Source organism: Gallinula chloropus (assembly GCF_964237585.1).
Source record: "Gallinula chloropus genome assembly, chromosome: 1".
In the NCBI taxonomy this organism is placed as follows: Eukaryota; Metazoa; Chordata; class Aves; order Gruiformes; family Rallidae; genus Gallinula; species Gallinula chloropus.
The window spans coordinates 179,938,539-179,957,872 of NC_140085.1; the positions used below are offsets into that span (position 1 = coordinate 179,938,539).

The 19,334-nt window shown below is 42.5% G+C and overlaps 1 protein-coding gene across 2 annotated transcripts in view; it reads right to left on the reverse strand.

Moving 5' to 3' along the window:
* The window catches only part of ELF1 (E74 like ETS transcription factor 1), a 40,991-nt gene extending 26,332 nt beyond the window's left edge, over window positions 1-14,659 (reverse strand). For both annotated transcript variants that reach the window (XM_084275105.1, XM_084275104.1), the window contains exons 1-2: window positions 14,553-14,659; window positions 5,721-5,895 (exon numbers count right to left, since the gene is read on the reverse strand). In XM_084275105.1, the coding sequence (XP_084131231.1) occupies window positions 5,721-5,895; window positions 14,553-14,624 (247 nt within the window). In that variant the 5' untranslated portion in view covers window positions 14,625-14,659. The remainder of the gene's footprint in view (window positions 1-5,720; window positions 5,896-14,552) is intronic.
* Between the last annotated feature and the right edge of the window lie 4,675 nt (window positions 14,660-19,334).

Here is a 19,334-nt window from a genome sequence, read left to right on the forward strand (position 1 = left end):
CAGCTGTCATCAGTTCTGATGTCATCTGAATGGACAGGAAGGTAACCCACCATGATCCAGCTCAGCTGAAGCCACTGAGTGGTTCATGCTGCCACATACAATTTAAAAGCCAGCAGTGGAGGCCCTGGGTCTGAGCGCTGCAGGCAGGGAGGATGCAGCAGCCACTGCTTACTCTTTCCTCTGTGAGAGCTGTACGAGGAGCAAACCCCTCCTGGCTTGCTTTTGGGCACAGAGGTGACAGAGCAGAGTTGATTCTTCATTCTGAGTAAGGGCAGGTGAGGCGGAGGTTGCCAGCTGCTACACTATGTGGCTACAAATCCAAGACCTATGAAAGGACCTTATAGTCACATAAATAACCTAAAATATAATTTGATACTCACAAAAACATAGGGAGTGCCAGCTATCTATCTATCCACAGATCACAAATGGCAAAAGTAGGTTTCTTAACCATGTTAATGCCCGTGCTTAACACCCTTCAAGCCTCTTCTTAGATGACAACTTCACAAGGTGGTTTGAGCCAAATCAGTTATTTCCTTGGTGCTGAAAAAACCAAGGGCTGTGGTTCTTCGTCTCATCTCTGCCCCTGGTTCATAATCCAAACCCATCACTTACCACACAGCAGGTTTCACACTTCTTTTGATCAGGCAGCAAGATAACTGAGCTTTATAAAATGGCCCCACTTGGGTTTGCTGGGTGAGCATGCTGGGTTAGGAGAACTCAAGAGATAACACAAACCAGGTATGCCTGGAGCAGTACAGGGAGCACACTGAGCTCCTCCCCTCTGACCTAGTAAACAGCAAGGTGCTAATCTACATTGCTCAACTTGAGACAATGCTCAGAGATAACCAACTCAGCTTCCAAAGGCAAGTTGGTGCCTTAGTTTTTCCTCTTAATGTTGCAAAAGGGTTTTCCAATCACTGGCAGTTACCATACAGTCACAAAGTTAAGGAGAATTGGGATGAATCTGTTACACTTTGGCAAAATCATGTCTGGAAGAATGGTGACAGTGGAGGTAATTTCTGAGAAATGACAGATTTCAAGTGTTATCTTAAATAGGCAGAAACGTGTTGGTGGTTTGGGTTTTTTTAAGAGAAAACAAAAAAGGACGGAAAAAAGGGCAAAAAAAAGGACGGAAAAAAGGGCAAAAAAAAAAGGACGGAAGAGGACGGAAGAGGACAGAAAAAAAAGAGGTGGGAAAAAGTTGGGGGGGAAGAGGAAAACCACACCCAGAAGTAACTTCAATTTTTTCCCAGGGTAGTCTACAAGTTCTTGTTTATCTGAGCAAGCCACCTGTATACCACAAGCCCCTGTACCTGCACACCAACTACAGCCCAGTTCCTGGGAATGCAGGGTTGCTATGAATCAGCGCTTGCCATTAGCACCAGGATTGCCCAAACACAGCTTTCTGCCCTGCTAACCTGGTGAAGAAACAAACCATTCGTGCCTCACGCTGGAAGCTCCCTGCCCCAGTCCAAAGTCCTGCTTTCCCCACTGCTGCCTGGCCTGTCTTTGAAAGCTTTATGCTACTTTTGGCAGTCCCATCTCACTCTTGTTGCTTCCCCAGTGGTTGGCAGCTCCAGAGAGTGGACAACACAAGTCCTTGTCAGGGGCAAGATAAAAGTTGTGTTAGCCCAGTGGGCATTGCAGAGCCTCAGAATAAAGTCAGAAGAAATCTAAGCTTGGTACAAGTAGCAAGAGATCCATTAAACACAGATAGAGCCCCCTCTTGCAGAATAGCCAGCTGTTAAATTTAAGCAATTGCCTTTTGATACTAACTGAGCTGACTGTTAACTGACACTGGAAGACAACAAGTATTTCAGGAAACCTACACATCACTCCTCATGTTTGTCTGGAGTTTTTTTTTTTTAAATAAGGCTTTAAAATATGTAAAAAATTATTTTATTCAGGAGCTAAACCCCCTCTTCTCCCCATTTTCAACCAGATGCTACATGAGCAGTGAATGATTTCTTTAGGAACTGAAACCTTACACCCCCCCTCCCTTTTTTTTTTTTTTACAGCTGGCATTTCGTCAACTCCAAGTCCTCACGGATTAACACCATGAAGTTCAATTTCCACCCAACTATTCCTTTGGATTTCTCTGTAGCATTATAAACGATCACTGAAGATGCTGAGTTGTGCAGAACTGCAGCACCTAACATCTCTGTTCTTTCATTCTCCTACCTGACCAGCTTGGCTTGTGCCACAAATGCTAAAGCTTCGCCAAATGTACAAGCTAAACACTACTAAGCATTGAAATAATTCCTGAACTGGTTATTAAGCACCACTATCAATCTATGAAAACACACACTTCCATGCTCCCAATCCAGACTAGGGCATGGGACATGTAAGTATGCATTTCCTATCCCTCATCCCCCCCAAACTCAGTGCAGCCACTTCACTTATCCCATCAAAACAATGCCAGCACAAGTGAGCTGCAAAATGGCAGTTTGATAAACTGTATTTTCCGAAGTTAAACTGGACAGACATGATAAAGTTAAAAACAAAAGAAAAAAGTTTTCAGGAAGTTAGATTATTCAATTAGTTCCTCCTTCCTATGCACCTTAAAGCTGTAATTAGTTACATTAAAAAGATGAAGCGTACTGAATGGTGCCTTCTGACAAGTTGGCCTAGACTGTTTTCTGCATAAAACATTATCCCTTGTATATTTCAGAGAAAACCCCTGACAACTGAGTATTTCCTTTAGAGATAAAGCTTCATCCAAAGCCAATGCTCCAATTTATTTTGTTAATCACCCTCTGCTACATGACAGTTAATCATTTAAAGTCCCATAATATTGTTAAAAAAAAAAAGACCCTAAGAACTGCCATTGCAATTTTTCTATGGAAAAGTGCTTTTAGAGGGAGGGGTGATAAGGAAGGTCTGCTTATTCATTATAAAATATCTACAGTGTCAGTGTAAACATAACTAAAAAGATGGATGTTAGCCATCTTTCAGCAGGGTTTCAAGTGAGGCAGATGCTGCTCTTACAGCTGTCTGCAGGTTACAGTTTGTACTACAGGTAAGTAAGCACTGATGTGCAACAGCTGCGACTTTGAAGGGCTGAAGCTCCATCTTATAGATGGAAAAACTACCAGCATCCATCATTCTGCAGGTCCCTAAAAACAACTGCTTCAGTTTCAGGAGACCTACTGCTAATTTCTCTTAGATTAAGAGAAAAACAAAAGCTTAACCTATGTCAGTCATAAACCAATGTGCTGAATCAGGGAGTGCAGTGATAGGACAAGGCGCAGTTTTACATTAGATATTAGGAAGAAATTCTTCCCTGTGAGGGGGGTGAGGCCCTGGCACAGGTTGCCCAAAGAAGCTGTGGCTGACCCTCCCTGGCAGTGTTCAAGGCCAGGTTGGATGCGGCTTTGGGCAACCTGGTCTAGAAGAGGGTGTACCTGCCCATGGTAGGGAGTTGGAATTGGATGGTCTTTGAGGTCCCTTCCAGCCTAAACCAGCCTGAGATTCTGTGAAACTGGTAACTTAGAAAACAAAAAACCAAAACCAATTCCCACATATTTCTCAGTAATGTTTAGTCAGAAGCGATGGTGGTTTCAGTTTCATTTTGCTGTAAACTTCAGGCCTATGAATATTTTAACATGGAATTAGTAGTCTTTATAATTTCTGATCCTTTCTCAAATGCATAACATGGAACTGACTGAAAAGACTGATACAAACTTCAAAGAGACAACCAGCATGTTTCACTGGTGAGACCAGACATGACCTATGGAGGGGGGAAAAAAAAAAAGACAAAAAAAAAAAAGAAAAATATCAAGATAGTAACTTCAAAGAAGGGAAGGAGGGGGAAAAATCGTCTGAAAAATAGAGTAGGGGGGAAATTTCAGTTATGATTAGCCCCATTTCACAGGTAGCCTACAAGCCATGCTTGAACCGTGTCTCCTCCGTGGCAGCCTTGCAGTTGAAGCGGGCAGCTGCAGCCACAGTTGATGCTTGCCTGCAGCAGGCAGGGAGGCGACTGGGGGCCCTGTGGAGTACTTCTGCACCCCTGGACCCCCAAACTCTGCCCCATTTGAGTCAGGAACAGTGGCTCCCTGCCAGAACCTGGGGGCTGAGCTGCCAGCGCCGCCCACCTTGCATCCTGAGCAGAAGCCTTCAGCAGCAGCGCCGGTTCCTGCCTGGCCTGAGTTCATCCAGCACTGCAAACACTGGCACGTTCTTTTGCAAGGAAAACGACAGCACCCACAGCAGCTAGCGGGGTGCAAAGTGTGGAACAGCTAATTAGCTAATGTCTCCTTCCCAGCAATAATCTCTGCAAAGTGGCAGCTCAGGTTTTCCAAGGACTTTGCCTTTAAAGAAAACCGGATCGCTTGACCTACAATGGATGATGGGAACAAAGCTGTGCTTGTCTGCCTCCCAAGTATCCCAGAAACCCTCGCACACCACGGGTTACAAGGATTACATATTTCCAGTCTCTGGCAGCAATCTGCCAACCCTCCTCATGTGACCAGCAAGAAAAAAAAAGAAAAAGAAACGTTAACAAGAGCATTCAGAAAAGTGGAGTTTCACAATTAGTCATGTGAGTAACAATCCACACACGCTGCATCACAGTGAGTATGGATTCATAAAAGTGATCTATGGTGAAGCCTTCACACAGCCGCGCTGAGCGGTGCCCAAGGAACGCGCTGAGGGAATGCCAGCTGCGGTGTGAATAATTAATATGAACAGCAAGTGCATAGTTGGCAAGAGGTCCCCACTTGAAATAATGTTTAAGTATGTAAAACTTTCTTGAATAATCAGCTAGCTTATCTGTATGGTCACAGCCTGTTCATAGATAATTTGGTACTGAGAAAAGGAAAAAAAAAAAAAAAAGCCATATTTATCAGATACAACATTTACTAGGAACAGCTCACACTAACTTTGTGAACTGTTCCTCAAGTTTTGATGAGCTTTTGTTTTGCTTTTGGTGGCAAAGTATTATTTCCAAAGACATAGTCTGCTACAATGTCAAAACCAGGACTGAAAACAGCAAGCGGTCTTCAGCCCTGGAGCCTAATAGCTGAGGGAACACACAGAAACAAGATCCCCCCCACTCTGTGAAGTGTCTACCCCACCGTTCAGACTCCTGCAAAAATGCTTCTAACACACGTGTTTGCTGAGGAGTTGGATTTACAAAAAAAAGTGGCAGATCTTTGAGCTTTCCTCTTGAGAGCTGTTTTCTCTCTAGGGCTACGTTTTCTTACAGAATTTATATCTGTACTTTAGGCATTAATCATTATTAGAGATCCAAAACGAGTACTATGCTGAGCATACTTACACCAGTAAGTCACACTAAGGTGTGCATTTTATGGCTAACTGTGTACCCATAGGAAGCCAAAAGTAGTACATCTACTCAACCTGCATGTGCCTGCTTTATGGTATCTATGTTTGCTTAGGTACACACCAACCATTAAGAGCAAAAAATTCCTGTGAAAAGCAAAGCAAAATCTTGCTGGTACTCTGAGCAGAACTCTCTCTTAATCTTTGCTGACAGATGACTCTTCCCTGTTACTAGTTGTGCAGCTGGGATTGCAAGCCACCTGCTAATGGTATTAATGCCATTTTCTCTGTCTTGTATAGAATTAACAACATTTGATACTACTATAATTTTTATAGTAGTTTTTTCCTGTTGTTTTTTGTCATGAAGGTTTTTTTCCACCATTAGTCACAGCCATCTTGGTGCAAAAAAACCCGAGAGGAATGTTTTTACTGCCAACCTGTGAGGGTGATATCATCATCTTCTATGATCTGCTCTTCTGCGACATCCAGGGAGCTCTCGGTGATCATGTCGCTGGGCTCATCCACGCAGGTCAAGCCAGAGTAGTTGTGTACGAGGTCTGCACTAGGAACATGCTCCACGATGACAGCAGGGAAAATAGATGGATCACCAAGCTGGGGGAGGGGGGGAGAAAAAAAAGAAAATTAGAAAATAACTAGTTAAACTCCATGCCATCAAACCATCTACTGATTAATACAACAGCTTTACAGCACACCTCTTGAATGTCAGACCATCAGGAGGGAGTGCCAAAGAACTAGATGAATTTTTGCACTGAACCAAGCAGCAGCAGTGTTCTGCTATGAGCCAGAGGCTGAATATCACTGCAGTGTCTAATGTACTGACTTTACTCCAGTAGGCAATACCAGACTCTGACCACAGCATTCTGCAGGATAAAAGCTGACAGTACAGATGAGTGGCACAGCACAGTAAATGCCAAACTTTCCTGGCAGTCATACAGGGCAAGCAGCTTGCTGCAAGCACCCTCATCTTTAGCTCTTTCTGTCAAGCTGGGGGTTGAGGAGTCCTGTGGTTGTCAAGACTGAACGAAGCTTTCACGGGCACCAGATTTCCCACAAGACACCACTTGAAAATCACTACTTTAGGAGACACTTTCTACCAGAGCAAGAGGTGTAACAGGGTGCTTGACATATGTGCCATAATACCTTTCCTCCCTAATTCTTACAGTCGCTTGTCATTACTCCCCGCTCTCCCGCCCCTGCCCCTTTCCTTCCTAAGTCCACTGTCAGACACCATCCTTCTGACTCCGTAGATGTTTTGCATCAGACACAGAAGGAAAAGAGGTGGCTGGAAAAAAACAGAAATCAAGCTGACCAGTAACAACCAAGTGCACACTCCCTGAAAAGGCAATCAATTCAACAGGAAGAGGTTTTCAGAAAACACCATTTACTACAGACACAGAATTTTTTTCACAGCGACTCTTTCGAAATGTCGTTTGCAGGAAGAAATCCATAGCTGATGATTGCAGAGTAGGCTCAAAGAAAGGCTAGTGTAACTGTAAAGCCCTCTCACTATCAAAATAAATCACACTATGAATGTGGTAACCTTAAAAACAAGACAACAAACCAAAAAGTTCCAAAAATGCGTTTCTGAGAAAAGCAGTATATACGGGTTTTGTCTTACCCTCCACAGAAGGGCAGAGATATGCACAGATCAAGCAGGGTTTTTATTTAACCAGACAAGAAAACAATACCCAACACGTGTGATTATGAGCTTGCTTAGGGGCTGCTCGTGTCTGACAACCTCACAACTACGCACACCGCCTCCAAGAGTAAAGGGCTCCAGAGCTGTCGGCTCAACACAGGCCACAGCTCCTAGGAGTAAGCCTCTCCTAGGGAAGAGTCTGGAAGGTAAGTACCGAGAGTAGAAAGTGCAATTACAAGTTTTAAAAGGCAGTAATTACCACTTCAAATTGCTCTTTGTAAAAGGTCTCTGTAACAACTGTGGCAAAGGGCAACCAGGAAAAAAAGGAGAACTAAGAAATAAAACTAGTATTTCTACGGGCTCCTATCAGGGACAGCCTGCTAAAAAGCCAAATCCCACCCAAAACAGCAAAACCAAACGCAAAAAAAACCCCTAAAATAACCTACCAAATATAAGCTTCAATAGAATAACACTGTACAAGATCAATACAAATGAATAAAGCACAGACCAGTTAAAGTTCTCTCATGAAATTATATTGTCAAATGAGTAGCATACAGCAAAGCAACAGCTTCTACTCCACACCTTTGTAAACTCCTCTCTCCAAGGCTGCATCTTGCTTGGGGTGACAAACTGGGAACCACTGGTGGCCACAGGTTCCTGCTTTTCCTCAGAAAACAGCGTGTTCACATTGTGCATCCTGTTTGTTTACTGACCCTAACGTCCCAGATCCTATTTGCTTCCAGGTAAGAGTAAGCAAATAGATTGAATTAAATAAAAGCTAAATTTCAAAAACAGTAAAGCACTGTAAAGAAAGAAGGAAAATAAAATACTGTGTGCATTTAAAAATGTTTTATTTTGAGCAGTATGTTCCAGAAACTAGAAGGAAGATGATCTGTTGCGGCCTCACTAGTAATATAAAATCCATGCTACAAAAATTGTTTAAGCACCCAAATTTCAGTAATATGCCACTGTACATAACTTTTGGGATATAAGTTAAATATACTCTATGCCCATACATGTAATGACACTAAAAAAAAAAATTGTAAAAGTATTACTTAGGACACTCCACTCAGGCTTCTCTCACCTGCAAGCTTTCAAAAGTACCTGTTGGTATTTTTCTGAGCAGCTAAGAACTATGCATTTTATTTGAGGAAGATGCAAGTAAGGCAATTTCAGTTGTCTTCTCCTGCTCCAGCTCACAGACACTAGGAGACAAGTGTCGTTCACCAAAGCAGGATTTGAGCCAATAACCCCCAGTTTCCTTCTGAGAAAAATGGGTATTTCTAGGGCACAATTCCCCTGCCCAGTTTTAGGTGATACGATGGGATGAATCATGCCCTAAAAATGCCTATTCCTTTCCACTGACTATAAAAGGGTGGAGGCGTTGGGGTGTCTATTTAGGATGCAGGCGCCCATCTCCTCCTACACTCTCATCGGCAACTGGCCAGCTGCCTCCCCACCACTCCTTCCTCCCTGCTTCCACCACCTCCATCGCTGCAGCATCTGCAGCAAACAGAGTGCCCGTGCTTAGGATAAGCCTCATGTTAGCTCCTTTCAGCGCTGTCCTTGCTTAAGGACTGACATTCTCATCACTGACTTGGCTTCTAAGAGGCAAAAGCACCTCTGTTGCTCTTTAATGGGGACAAGACACACAAAACCTTTTCAGAATAATAAAAGGAACACAACCAAACGATTTTCACACATTAGCAGCTCGGTTTCTGAAAGCCCTATTTATATTTCACCCTTCTCAGTACTTTGCTGTGAAACAAAACTACAACAGCCCAACCACCCACAGGTTACTGAAACACACTTCGTTGCTGACCCAAACGTTTCCCGTGGTACTGAACAGTGACACGGCCACGCGTTTCAGCAGGAGTTGGTTTGATCTGTGTGATCAGATATGATCTGCTCTGCAAGGCTTTTTGACCATGTTTAGAACCAACCACCCCACACATACTCTGACACAGTCACTGTGTCTGTCTGCAGGCAGAGAAACCCCCACGGCAGGGGAATAGCTGGTCACTTGAACTCATTGTTGAGGACCTTGCTGACAGGCTATGACAAACACAAAAAGCTTTCAATCAGGGTAAGGCATTTTAAATGTGGTTTTCTTTAAATTAATAACAGTTTTGAACTGGAGGAGTCAGAGTAAATATCACTCCTCGTGACCTTTTGTTTTAAAACTGCTGTAATACCTGCTTCCAGCTTGAACCTTATGGAGGTACGATATGCAGATTCTCTTCTCTGCCATCGTAGCGAAAAGGAAAGGCCAGAACAAACACACAACATGCTTCGAAAGAAAAGCATTCATGCAACTGCAAACAAATCTAATTTGAAAGGCATTTTTGTGAAAACCATCCTCACTTTTCTGTGCAGTATTTGCAACTGGTTATGATTGCATTAACAAGCATTTAATTCAGTTCTAAAAGCTACTACTAAAGTGTGCTGATGTATATATGATGGTTGAGAGGTAAAAATCTCACTTCAGTACTTCTATGGTGTTCTTGATGTCACTCAAAGTGCCTGAATCCCAACTGAGAGACAAGCTAAAGCTTGCTGTGATAGAGAGCAGCCCTGCAGAGAAGGACTTGGGGGTGCTGATGGATGAGAAGCTTGACATGAGCTGACAATGCATGCTCTCAGCCCAGAAGGCCAACCATATCCTGGGCTGCATCGAAAGGAGTGTGACCAGCAGGTAAGGGAGGTGATTCTGCCCCTCTGTTCTTGTGAGACCCCCACCTGGAGTATTGAGTCCCCAACATAAAAAGGACATGGAACTGCTGGAAAAGCTCCAGAGGAGGGCCACAAAGATGATTAGAGGGCTGGAGCGTTTCTCCTGTGAAGACAGGCTAAGACAGTTGGGCTTGTTCAGTCCGGAGACGAGAAGGCTCTGGGGAGATCTTGTAGCAGCCTTCCAGTACCTGAAGGGGCCCAAAAGAAAGCTGGGGAGGGACTTTTTGGAAAGGCATGTAGGGATAGGACAAAGGGGAATGGTTCTAAATTGGAAGGGGGTAAATTTAGATAGGATATTAGGAAGAAATTTTTCACGAAGGGGGTGGTGAGGCCCTGGAACAGGTTGCCTGGGGAAGTGTTGGATGCCCCTTGCTGGAGGTGTTCAAGGCCAGGTTGGATGGGGCCTTGAGCAGCCTGGTCTAGTGAGAGGAGTCCCGGCCCATGGCAGCGGGGGTTGGAACTTGATCATCTTTGAGGTCCCTTCCAGCCCAAACCAGTCTGAGATTCTATGATCTTCCTGCAGCTCTGTTGTTGTAAGACACAGGAGTAACTTTGTACGCATGTAGAACCACAGAAGTTACTACAGCTCCCTTTGATGCTAGTGTGTAATGACAATTACACACAGGGAAGACATTAACTTAACTACTAGATTCAATTAAAACAAACTGAATTACTTAATAGCAAGATCACAAAATTACTCATTTCTAATATAAGGGGAAAGGAAAGGAAGAATGCAAAGTATCCCAAAATTAAACAAATCCCAAATTACAGAGTCAGCAATGATTTAAAAAAAAAATCAATGCATAAATCCATAGAAGAACAATTTCTGTACTCCTCCTTTTGCCTACTTCTATTTCTACTCTCTCATGCAAAATAGTCAAAATAGACCTTAGCTCCACCAAAGCTGTGGCTTCAACACATCTGTCAAGTCTGCTGGATACATAAAGGAATTGAGCTACTGCTAACACCTCCCCAAGTCTTGCACACCAAATTTCTCACTGTAGTCATCTACAGACCAGTCCTGTAGACTGAACCCTGCCCTCCTGATCTCAAATTTTTCTTGGGTGTTTGCTGACAAAGTGTTTCATTTTTTCTCTGAGAATTTTCCCATCAGCTGACACCAACTGGCACAAGATCAAAACACTGTCCTTATGGAAATGGAAAATAAGGAAGGGGATTTCTTCTGCTCTGGAGGTACTGTCTTCTCATAATAAAAGTCCTCTGAGGAAGAAAATGTTTTTGTCCCAGGAACATGGTGAATAGCTTCTAACTGGTGTGGAACAAATTTTGTGCAAGTGAGCGACAGGTGGGAACAAAGGCAGGCAACAGACAGGAGCAGGGAAAAGTCATACTAAAAAAAAAAAAAAGAGAAAGAAACCTGGCTACAGATTTGCAAACAGAGAAAAGAATTCAGACTTGCAATACAGTTGGCCATTTACTTAATAGAAACCCACAAACTAAACAAAACTAGGCAAGGTGACCTTGGTAACTACAAAATGGGCTTCAGTTTTCCCTTGCTGAAGTCTCTGTGCCAACAGTAGAGGCAGCCTCGACTTTAAAGGTGTTCCCACATACAGCATCTGAGAAATTACCAGGTTGCACAGAGGGATGCTGAAATGCCACTTGCTTTCACAGAAACAGAATGGTCTGGGTTGGAAGGGACCCCAAGGATCATAGAGTTACAACCCCCCTGCCACAGGCAGGGACACCAACCTCCAGCCCTGGATCTACACAAGGTTGCCCAGGGCCCCATCCAACCTGGCCTCGAACACCTCCAGGGACAGGGAATCCACTACTTCTCTGGGCAGCCTGTTCCAGCACCTCACCACTCTCTCTGTAAAGAACTTCCCCCTAATATCTAATCTAAACCTTCCCTCCTTTAGCTTTAATCCATTCCCCCTTGTCCTGCCATTATCTGCTCTTTTAAAAAGTTGAATCCCCTCCTGCTTATAAGCTCCCTTCAGGTACTGGAAGGCTGCAATGAGGTCCTGAGGAGACAACCTCACTATGGATCTCACATCGCTTCCTGAAAGTCTTCATAAAACTGCAAGTGGATGAGGGGGGGGAGACTTTCTGCAGGAGCTGAAAATAGCCAAAAAAGATTAAGACCTTGGCCTTGACCATGTGACAATGTTTCAGAAAGCCCATGATAAGACTGGATCCACTTAAAACATCCAAGTATGGATCCAGCCTCTGAGGCTGCTTTCATTCAGCTTTATAAATCAAGATTGTCTTCATCAAATATCAAGTTACCTGTAAGTTAACAAGGACTAAATTAAAAGGCACCAAGTGGAGAAGCTGCAGATGTGCTGAAAAGCAGTTTTAGGCAGTGGCACTGACTCAATCAAAACCTGTAGGAGCTCCTGTCCAGTTTTGCATGTGCAGCCTCTCACTCACCTCCCCCCCAACCCTCTATTTAACCAGGATCTTTTACCTGGTGCCAGAGATACACTAAATTATTGCAACCGTTGGGTTGCTAGCATGGTCCCCAGCATGACTGCCCTGTGCCAACAGGTCCTCTCTCAAGCGACTCTGACACATGTAGCAACATGTGCCTGAGGATATTTTCATCCCATTTCTTCTTTGCCATACATGCACAACGCAATAAATGAACCATCCATGAAAAAAAAAATGAAAAAAATCATTATTTTCTAAACTTAAAAGGGTGAAGCTGGTAAGAGAGAACGTTTCCTGTTCACATGGGGCCACGTGATGGAGTCCCTCCCATCAGCTTCTGCCACTGCCTGAATGCTATTTGCACAGACTGTTCATAATTTATGGCTGTTTAACCAGGACTTAAAATTAAAAAGAACAGCCATGAATTATGACTTCCCTGAAACTTTCTACCAGATAGACCCTGAACTTTTCCCCACAGCTGTTCCATGTCCTGACAGCTCCTGGCACAACAGGGCTCCAGGCAAAGCTCTGACATGAAGAAAAGTAACAAAGCTCTTTCAACGTCAGCTTCTGGGGACATCTCACAAACAGCTATTCAAAGACCACTTAACTGACACCTGTGCATAAAAAAGTCACCTTCTGTATGCTGATGGAGCTCAAAAAATGCTTTTGACCAACACAGTGCACTTCCAGAGCTAAAATCTCTGCAGAGTACACAAACTGTGCTATTCATCCCTAAATACAGTTTATCTGCCAAGAACAGAGAAATTTCAGGAGCAGAAATGGCTCCTGCGTTGTACAAATCAGGTCAACCAGGCAGACAGATGATCAATCTTCTTGGGTTAATGTTCTAGTATAAATCCTTGCCTGAGCTAAATCTTGTTCCAGCTTCCCAGAACTTTCCCTGTGCAGGATTCCTTTCCTACAGCTGAGTATTTAAGATCTACCTCTGTGCAAGCAGCTGTCTGGCTACCTCTATCTTTGATATATGAACTAAGGTAACCCAGTGATTGAAGCATCTGATTGTTTGCAGCAATGGACCTTCTGCTGTGCAGTCTTCTCTCTTTAGCCTCGAAGATCTTTTGATTTCATTGCCTTTTGGGTACAATACAGGACACCTTCTTTCCTTAGGCTTAATCTAGAGTAGGATTTATTTGGGTTATGAGATAAATGCCAAGGCTGGGTTTGTTCTGGGGCTGGTGAAAGCTCTGTTTAGGAAAGTTTTTCTGTCCTGCTGAGTGGTCTTTAATATTTTTTAAGTTTTTCAGGTGAGCATCTGATGAAATTGGACAAGGCAGAACACACAGCTGAACTGAACAAAACCACATTTGCTCACATTATCCCCTCCATAAACCACACTGAAGTAGCCCTCCCCATCTCAACTCTCCCCTCTCCTACTGCCTTGTAAAGTAAAGCCAGCAATGAAGAACAAACAGAGGTAATAAATAAGGTTTGTTTTCCACTATGTTTGTGCAATTCCCATATCTAAATCCCCAGGCTACCACAAGCTCTGGAAAAATACAGGGAAGGAAGTTACATTACTAGTTCCACCCAAAACTGAGTTAGCCCTTTAGACAGACAACACTCAGTTCATTGAAATGATTGCATGACTTTGACAGCAGAAACAGGCTGCTGACCCAGCCAGATAGTAGGCCATACAGAAAACTCAGAAACAACGTTATAAAGTCAAAAGTATTTTTGAAAAAGGGGAGGATAAATGCTTTTCACATTTACAAAAAGAGGAACAGTTTGTCGTGGCACTTCTCAGCCTTTTAAGGCTGTCTCTCCATAGCACCTAATTTCTTGTTAATAAACATAAAACTCTACTATTAACCACTACCTACAGAGGAGACGATATTTTTACAATGGGAATCCTTCACTGAAGCCTCAGTACACACAGGATGTGGTTTAGATAATCAACACCTAACTGAGAGCATTCTCAGATACAGACAGACATATTTTCCCTGCAGGGTGAAAAAACACAATCGAAATTACTCTGAAGCTTATTTCTGCATAGCTGACATACAGTAATACAATTCAGAAACCAATCTGTAAAAAGCAGTGAGCAGGTACCTACTGCTCCTTCTACTCATACGTAGTGTAAGCATTACTTTTATTCAGAATTTATCCTACCTAGCACTCTAGGAAAGTTAAAAAATATTGTCAAATACCAGAGTTTGGGGAATTCTACATCACAAATGGATGGACTCTACTGGCACAAATCTGCAACACAGGAAAAACATTTTTGGAGGAGGATGTCTCTGCAATACCACAGAAGTTTTAACATTTCAACCAATTTCTGTTCTGCTGTGCAAGTTAGAGGAAGCAACAGGAAGCTTTTGAAACAGCACAAAGATATGATGCAACAACATCGACCTCAATGTTTGCTTTTTTATGTTCTACACCACTTTTTCCTCACGTTTTTAAACTATTCCTAGCACTAACTTGTACAAATATGGTTCCATACACCATCCCATACCTGCTGCTCATCCTCCATGACGTTGCTGGCAAATTCGAACACAAGCTCATTCTGCTGTACAACTGCTGCCATAACGCATTCCCAGGTCTCAGCTCCACATGCGAAGAAAAATGTTCCCAAATTTGAAAGATCAGAGTGTCACCAACGTCCAGCTGGGCAGAAAGGCAGGATCACCAAACAAATCAAGTGTCCCTGTTGTATTTCTTAGATCATTGGTGTTCCCGGGTTCTTCTCTTCTCAAAGAGAAACAAACCAAGGGAAATCCTTTCCTGAGTTGTTCTTCCCACCTCGGTAGCCTTTATCACTGCAGAGGAAAAGAAAGAAAAAATGTTATAAATAAGAATTATTGTTTTAGCTATCTGAAATAACAGCAGTCACAACGAAGCCTGCTCCAAACTATAACTGTTCTATCTAACCCCAAAGAAGTCAGACACCTTTGTCCCTTCAGAGGTATAACTTTTACTGATGAATACATGCAAATTTTCACTCCGTTAAAGAGAAAACTGTTTCAGGAGGTAGGACATCAGTTTCAAGGTGTTTCATATTAAAAGCACAAGACTAAGAAAATGTTACTAAAGTCAACAAAGAGAAAATCCAACTTCTGAGACATATACCTAAGCTTTCATAGTCACTACTACCTCTCATCTTTAAAGTATATTCAAAGTAAAAACACAGAACACAGACAGCCCTACTCAGCTGTAGGATATCTCAAGCATATCACCTTTCTTCTTCACACACAGTACAAATTTAGCAAAGTTCTTACTTTGCGAGTTAAAATGCTCTAGATCTTGATTCCCACAGCTTCCAAAAGACTAAATCAGTAAATAAATTCTTTGTACAATCCAGAGAGTCCCCGAGTCCCTACGTGAAGCAGATCTTCAGCTTCTTGTTAAAAATGCACTGTAAACGTATCCTTATCTCTAGCACAGGCTCGCAAGCAGCCGGAAGGAAACAGCACTGACCACGTCATGGCAAATTAGAACAGGCAAAAAAAAAAAACCCTGCACAGCACAATAGCAGAATAAAAAAAAAATAATAAAAAGAAAAAATCCCAAACTATGGAATGTAAACAGCTCCACTGGAGGGATGTGTGCTTACAGCTCCCACTTCTCATTTACTCATCAGCGCCAAAGGTAAAAACATGGTTGACGTGAGGTTACGAAGAGATGTGCTGCTGTATCACTTCTGGGGAAAAAGGCAAGTACAAAACGTCATCTTTTTATACAACTAATGTGACCAAAACATTAATAAAAAAAAATCTTCCATTTCAAAAGAATAACAGAAGTAGGTGTCTAAAATTGAGAACCTAAGGGAGCGCGTTGGTGCCGAAGAATTTAAATCCGCATGTTTCTAAGGAAGTAAAACGTGTGGTGCCTTGAATTGTGATCAATATTCTTTAAATTTCCTTTGATCAAGGGCTACTTTGGCAGAAGAATAAGGGGCGGAGGTCTAACACATACCCATCCAGACTGAGAAGCCCTCGGAAAGCCTCCGGGCGACTTCAGTGCCCCTGGCAAGGATTAACATCTGCCTTTGTACAAGAGATTGAAGTTCCCCTTGTTTTTGCAGTAGGCTGGAACTCAAAAAAAATTGAAGGGCATCTTCCTCCCCCCCAATGCCAAGCAATTTAATTAGGGAGGATCATGTTGCAGGCTTATACTCCCTCACTCTAGGAAATGTAACAGCTGTTTTTCCTGTATAGATTGTGGTATTCCCAAATTCCTAAGCAGTGATGGCACAGCATTCAAGCATTTAAGTAGCTAGATCCTACCCTTCTAAGAAATCAGGAAACCCAAGATTATACAAACAGAACAGCCTCCCCAACTTCCAAGGAGTGCTTTAATTAGCTTTTAAAGGGTTCCTAAGAGTAGCCACAACCCTAGCTAGAAAATATTGGCGTTAAGGAGAGCTGCTTGCATGAACGGAGAAGGATGTGCATTGGGAACCGTGACTGTTCAAGCTCAGCCCCTGCCATTTTGCAGGATGACTTGAACAGTTAACAAGGCTTTCTCTGTACTTCAGCAGGGCTATGGCACTGGAAGCATTACACACAACAGTATAATCAAGGGTAACTTCCCTAAATGTAGTTATTTGGCCTGACCTTTTAGAAGATAAAAATGCTGTTAAGAAGTTACACCCTCACATCAGCACAGTGGGGCTAAGCCCAACTTGCCCAATCCCAGACTCCTACCACATTGTATGCCAGCCTAAAAGTAAAGTATATAGCTATATCATATACAGTTTATTATCTCAGGGACTGAAGTGGGTCAATCTATGTCAACAGGGACACAGCAGTTCTTTCAGAAGGGAGTACAAGGTACGGAAATTTAAGTACAACTTCTTTCTGGTTCCACCTAGTAATAAATTGTAACTCTCCAATAAGACAAAGGAATGGTATTTTAGGTCACTCCCTCTAATCAGTGAGGAGTAACTTCACTCCAAAGGATCACTGGGCAAGTCTGAGAACCTCTTCAGCTTCCAAATGAAGACTTACTTTAAAATGGGAGTTCAACTAATTATCCAGGAAAAACCACAGCCGGAATACAGCAAAGGCTTAAATTCAGATCTATTACACTAACTGAATCCATATATACAGACACAGAGTACAGGTTCTTAAGGTCCCATAACTTTCTCAGGTCAGTAAAAATTAATAGCACTAATGTAAAATCAGGATAAATGAGTGCTGGAGATGCAGGCTACCTAGTAAGCTCATGAAGTATGAGGAAAACTGCAGGTACGGCCACCCTAAGGCAGATTTTAAGAATTCCCTATGTGTGCTGGGAGCTGGCAAATTCTTCTCCTAGAGCCAGGCCATTCTTTGTTCTGTAAAATATTAATATTTTATAGTAGATACTACAATACCAAGATGCACACTAAGTGCATAAGATCCAAAATCTGTGGCAGCAAACTTACTAAAAGCCATAAAGAAATCTTTTTATTGAAAAAAACTACCCCAGACCAATAAAAAGCATCAATGCAAAATAATAATCATGATTTAATATCATTTCAGAGACTGCAGCAGTTTAACACATTTGATGCCTTTGGGATCCACACAGACTCCTTGTGGAAAAGCCACACTTCATGGCTACATCTCCTTCCTAATCACTTGGTACCGCTGCAAGAACAGACATCGAAAACCTGCTTTACAAATTGTGCACCATGGTGATGTTAGGCCATATAGCAGCCTGCACCTTTCCCACCACACCCCCTCCTCAAAACCACCAAGGACTATAAATAAAGTCAAATGATACTTTCTTCTTACAAGGAAAGAAACATCTAACCACAACATTACAACCAAAGGCAGAGTGAACAGGCTTTAGTGAGCTTTTATATCTAACCTTATGAAGGGTAGGCACTCAAGCTGTTATTATTTACAGAAAAAATTACCATTACTACTTTAGCAGTACCCAGTAATGGCAAATGATCTACTGGGCAGCAATGGCATGGCAAAATAATGCAAAAGTACTTTCCTTTAACCTATATCACTTTCTCTGGCATATAGAAAACAAGAGCAGCTTTTCATAGCAACCAGTACAGCTCTAAACCAGCTATATTTTCCTCCACATCTATTTTTATAAACTGTGCTTTCATTATTCCAAGTATCACAGGATCCTGCTGTCTATAGGCTAACACAAACAGGACTATTGTTTCTGCTATATAATGCCACTTATCTTCCTGCCTGCTTTTACATACATCTGTGAGTGGAAAATGAGTTATTTGCAAACAGTATAAAATGCATAAATTGTATTCACATGCACAATAAGCTTGACTACATACAAATAGTCCTTGGCAAAGCAAACCCAGTATATATTACCATAAAATTTACATTACGTTTTCAGAATGACAAAATAAGTAAAGTTTTGCTTTTACTTTCATATTATAATATGTTGTAGAAACATATTATAAAAAGCATTATTAAGACACAGTAATATAAATAAGTATCTTAATTTTTCTTAATGAAAGATAGATACAAACAAATCATTTCAATCCCTCTGGGAATTCCCCTCCTCTACCAATTTCACCATTTACAACAACCTCTTCACTGAGACCGTCAAAACCCATATTCAGCCAATTTAACCCTTAGTACACTGCTACTGTGGTGTCCCAGAAGACACATGGTAGGACTCCCTCCCACTAGACATCACAACTTTTTTCCCCCACCACTCTTCATCATATACACCCTGCACTTAATCCTAGCCCTATTTACCCAGTTCAGCAAAGCTTGCAAGAAACACCCCCAGAACCAATGTTTCTGGCCCCAACAGTGAAGCTGCAATACTGCCAACTAGGCTCTGACTCGGAAGTAACAAATCCACAATTTCTCCTTCAGTTCCTGACAGGATGAGCTGGTACAGCCCATACTGCTTTAGCAGCCAAGCTGAATGCAGAACTGTAATGCAGAATGCTGAAGTAACACAGCAGCACCACAGTGGAGCCGGCGTAGCAGGCACACACCCAAAACTTTGCTGAAGAAGCTCAGCTACAGACTCTGGAAGCTCCAGTCTCTGTACTGACAGCACCCCAGCTGAGCTGAAAGATTCCTCCAGCAAGCTACCGGGGCCAGGCCCGTTCTGGGTTGCTGAAGATGACAGTTGTCATCGTGTGCTGCCTTTTTCGCCAAGGTAGTAAGATCGTTCCCACGTTTAAGACTGAGAACCAGCTCAGCTGCTCGGAGATTCAAATGCAGATCTGAATCACGAGTTACTGCTGAAAGGGCTCGACTCATTTAGCACCGGGACAAATGACTCGCGACTGAAATTTCCCAATGATCTTCTAAGACAG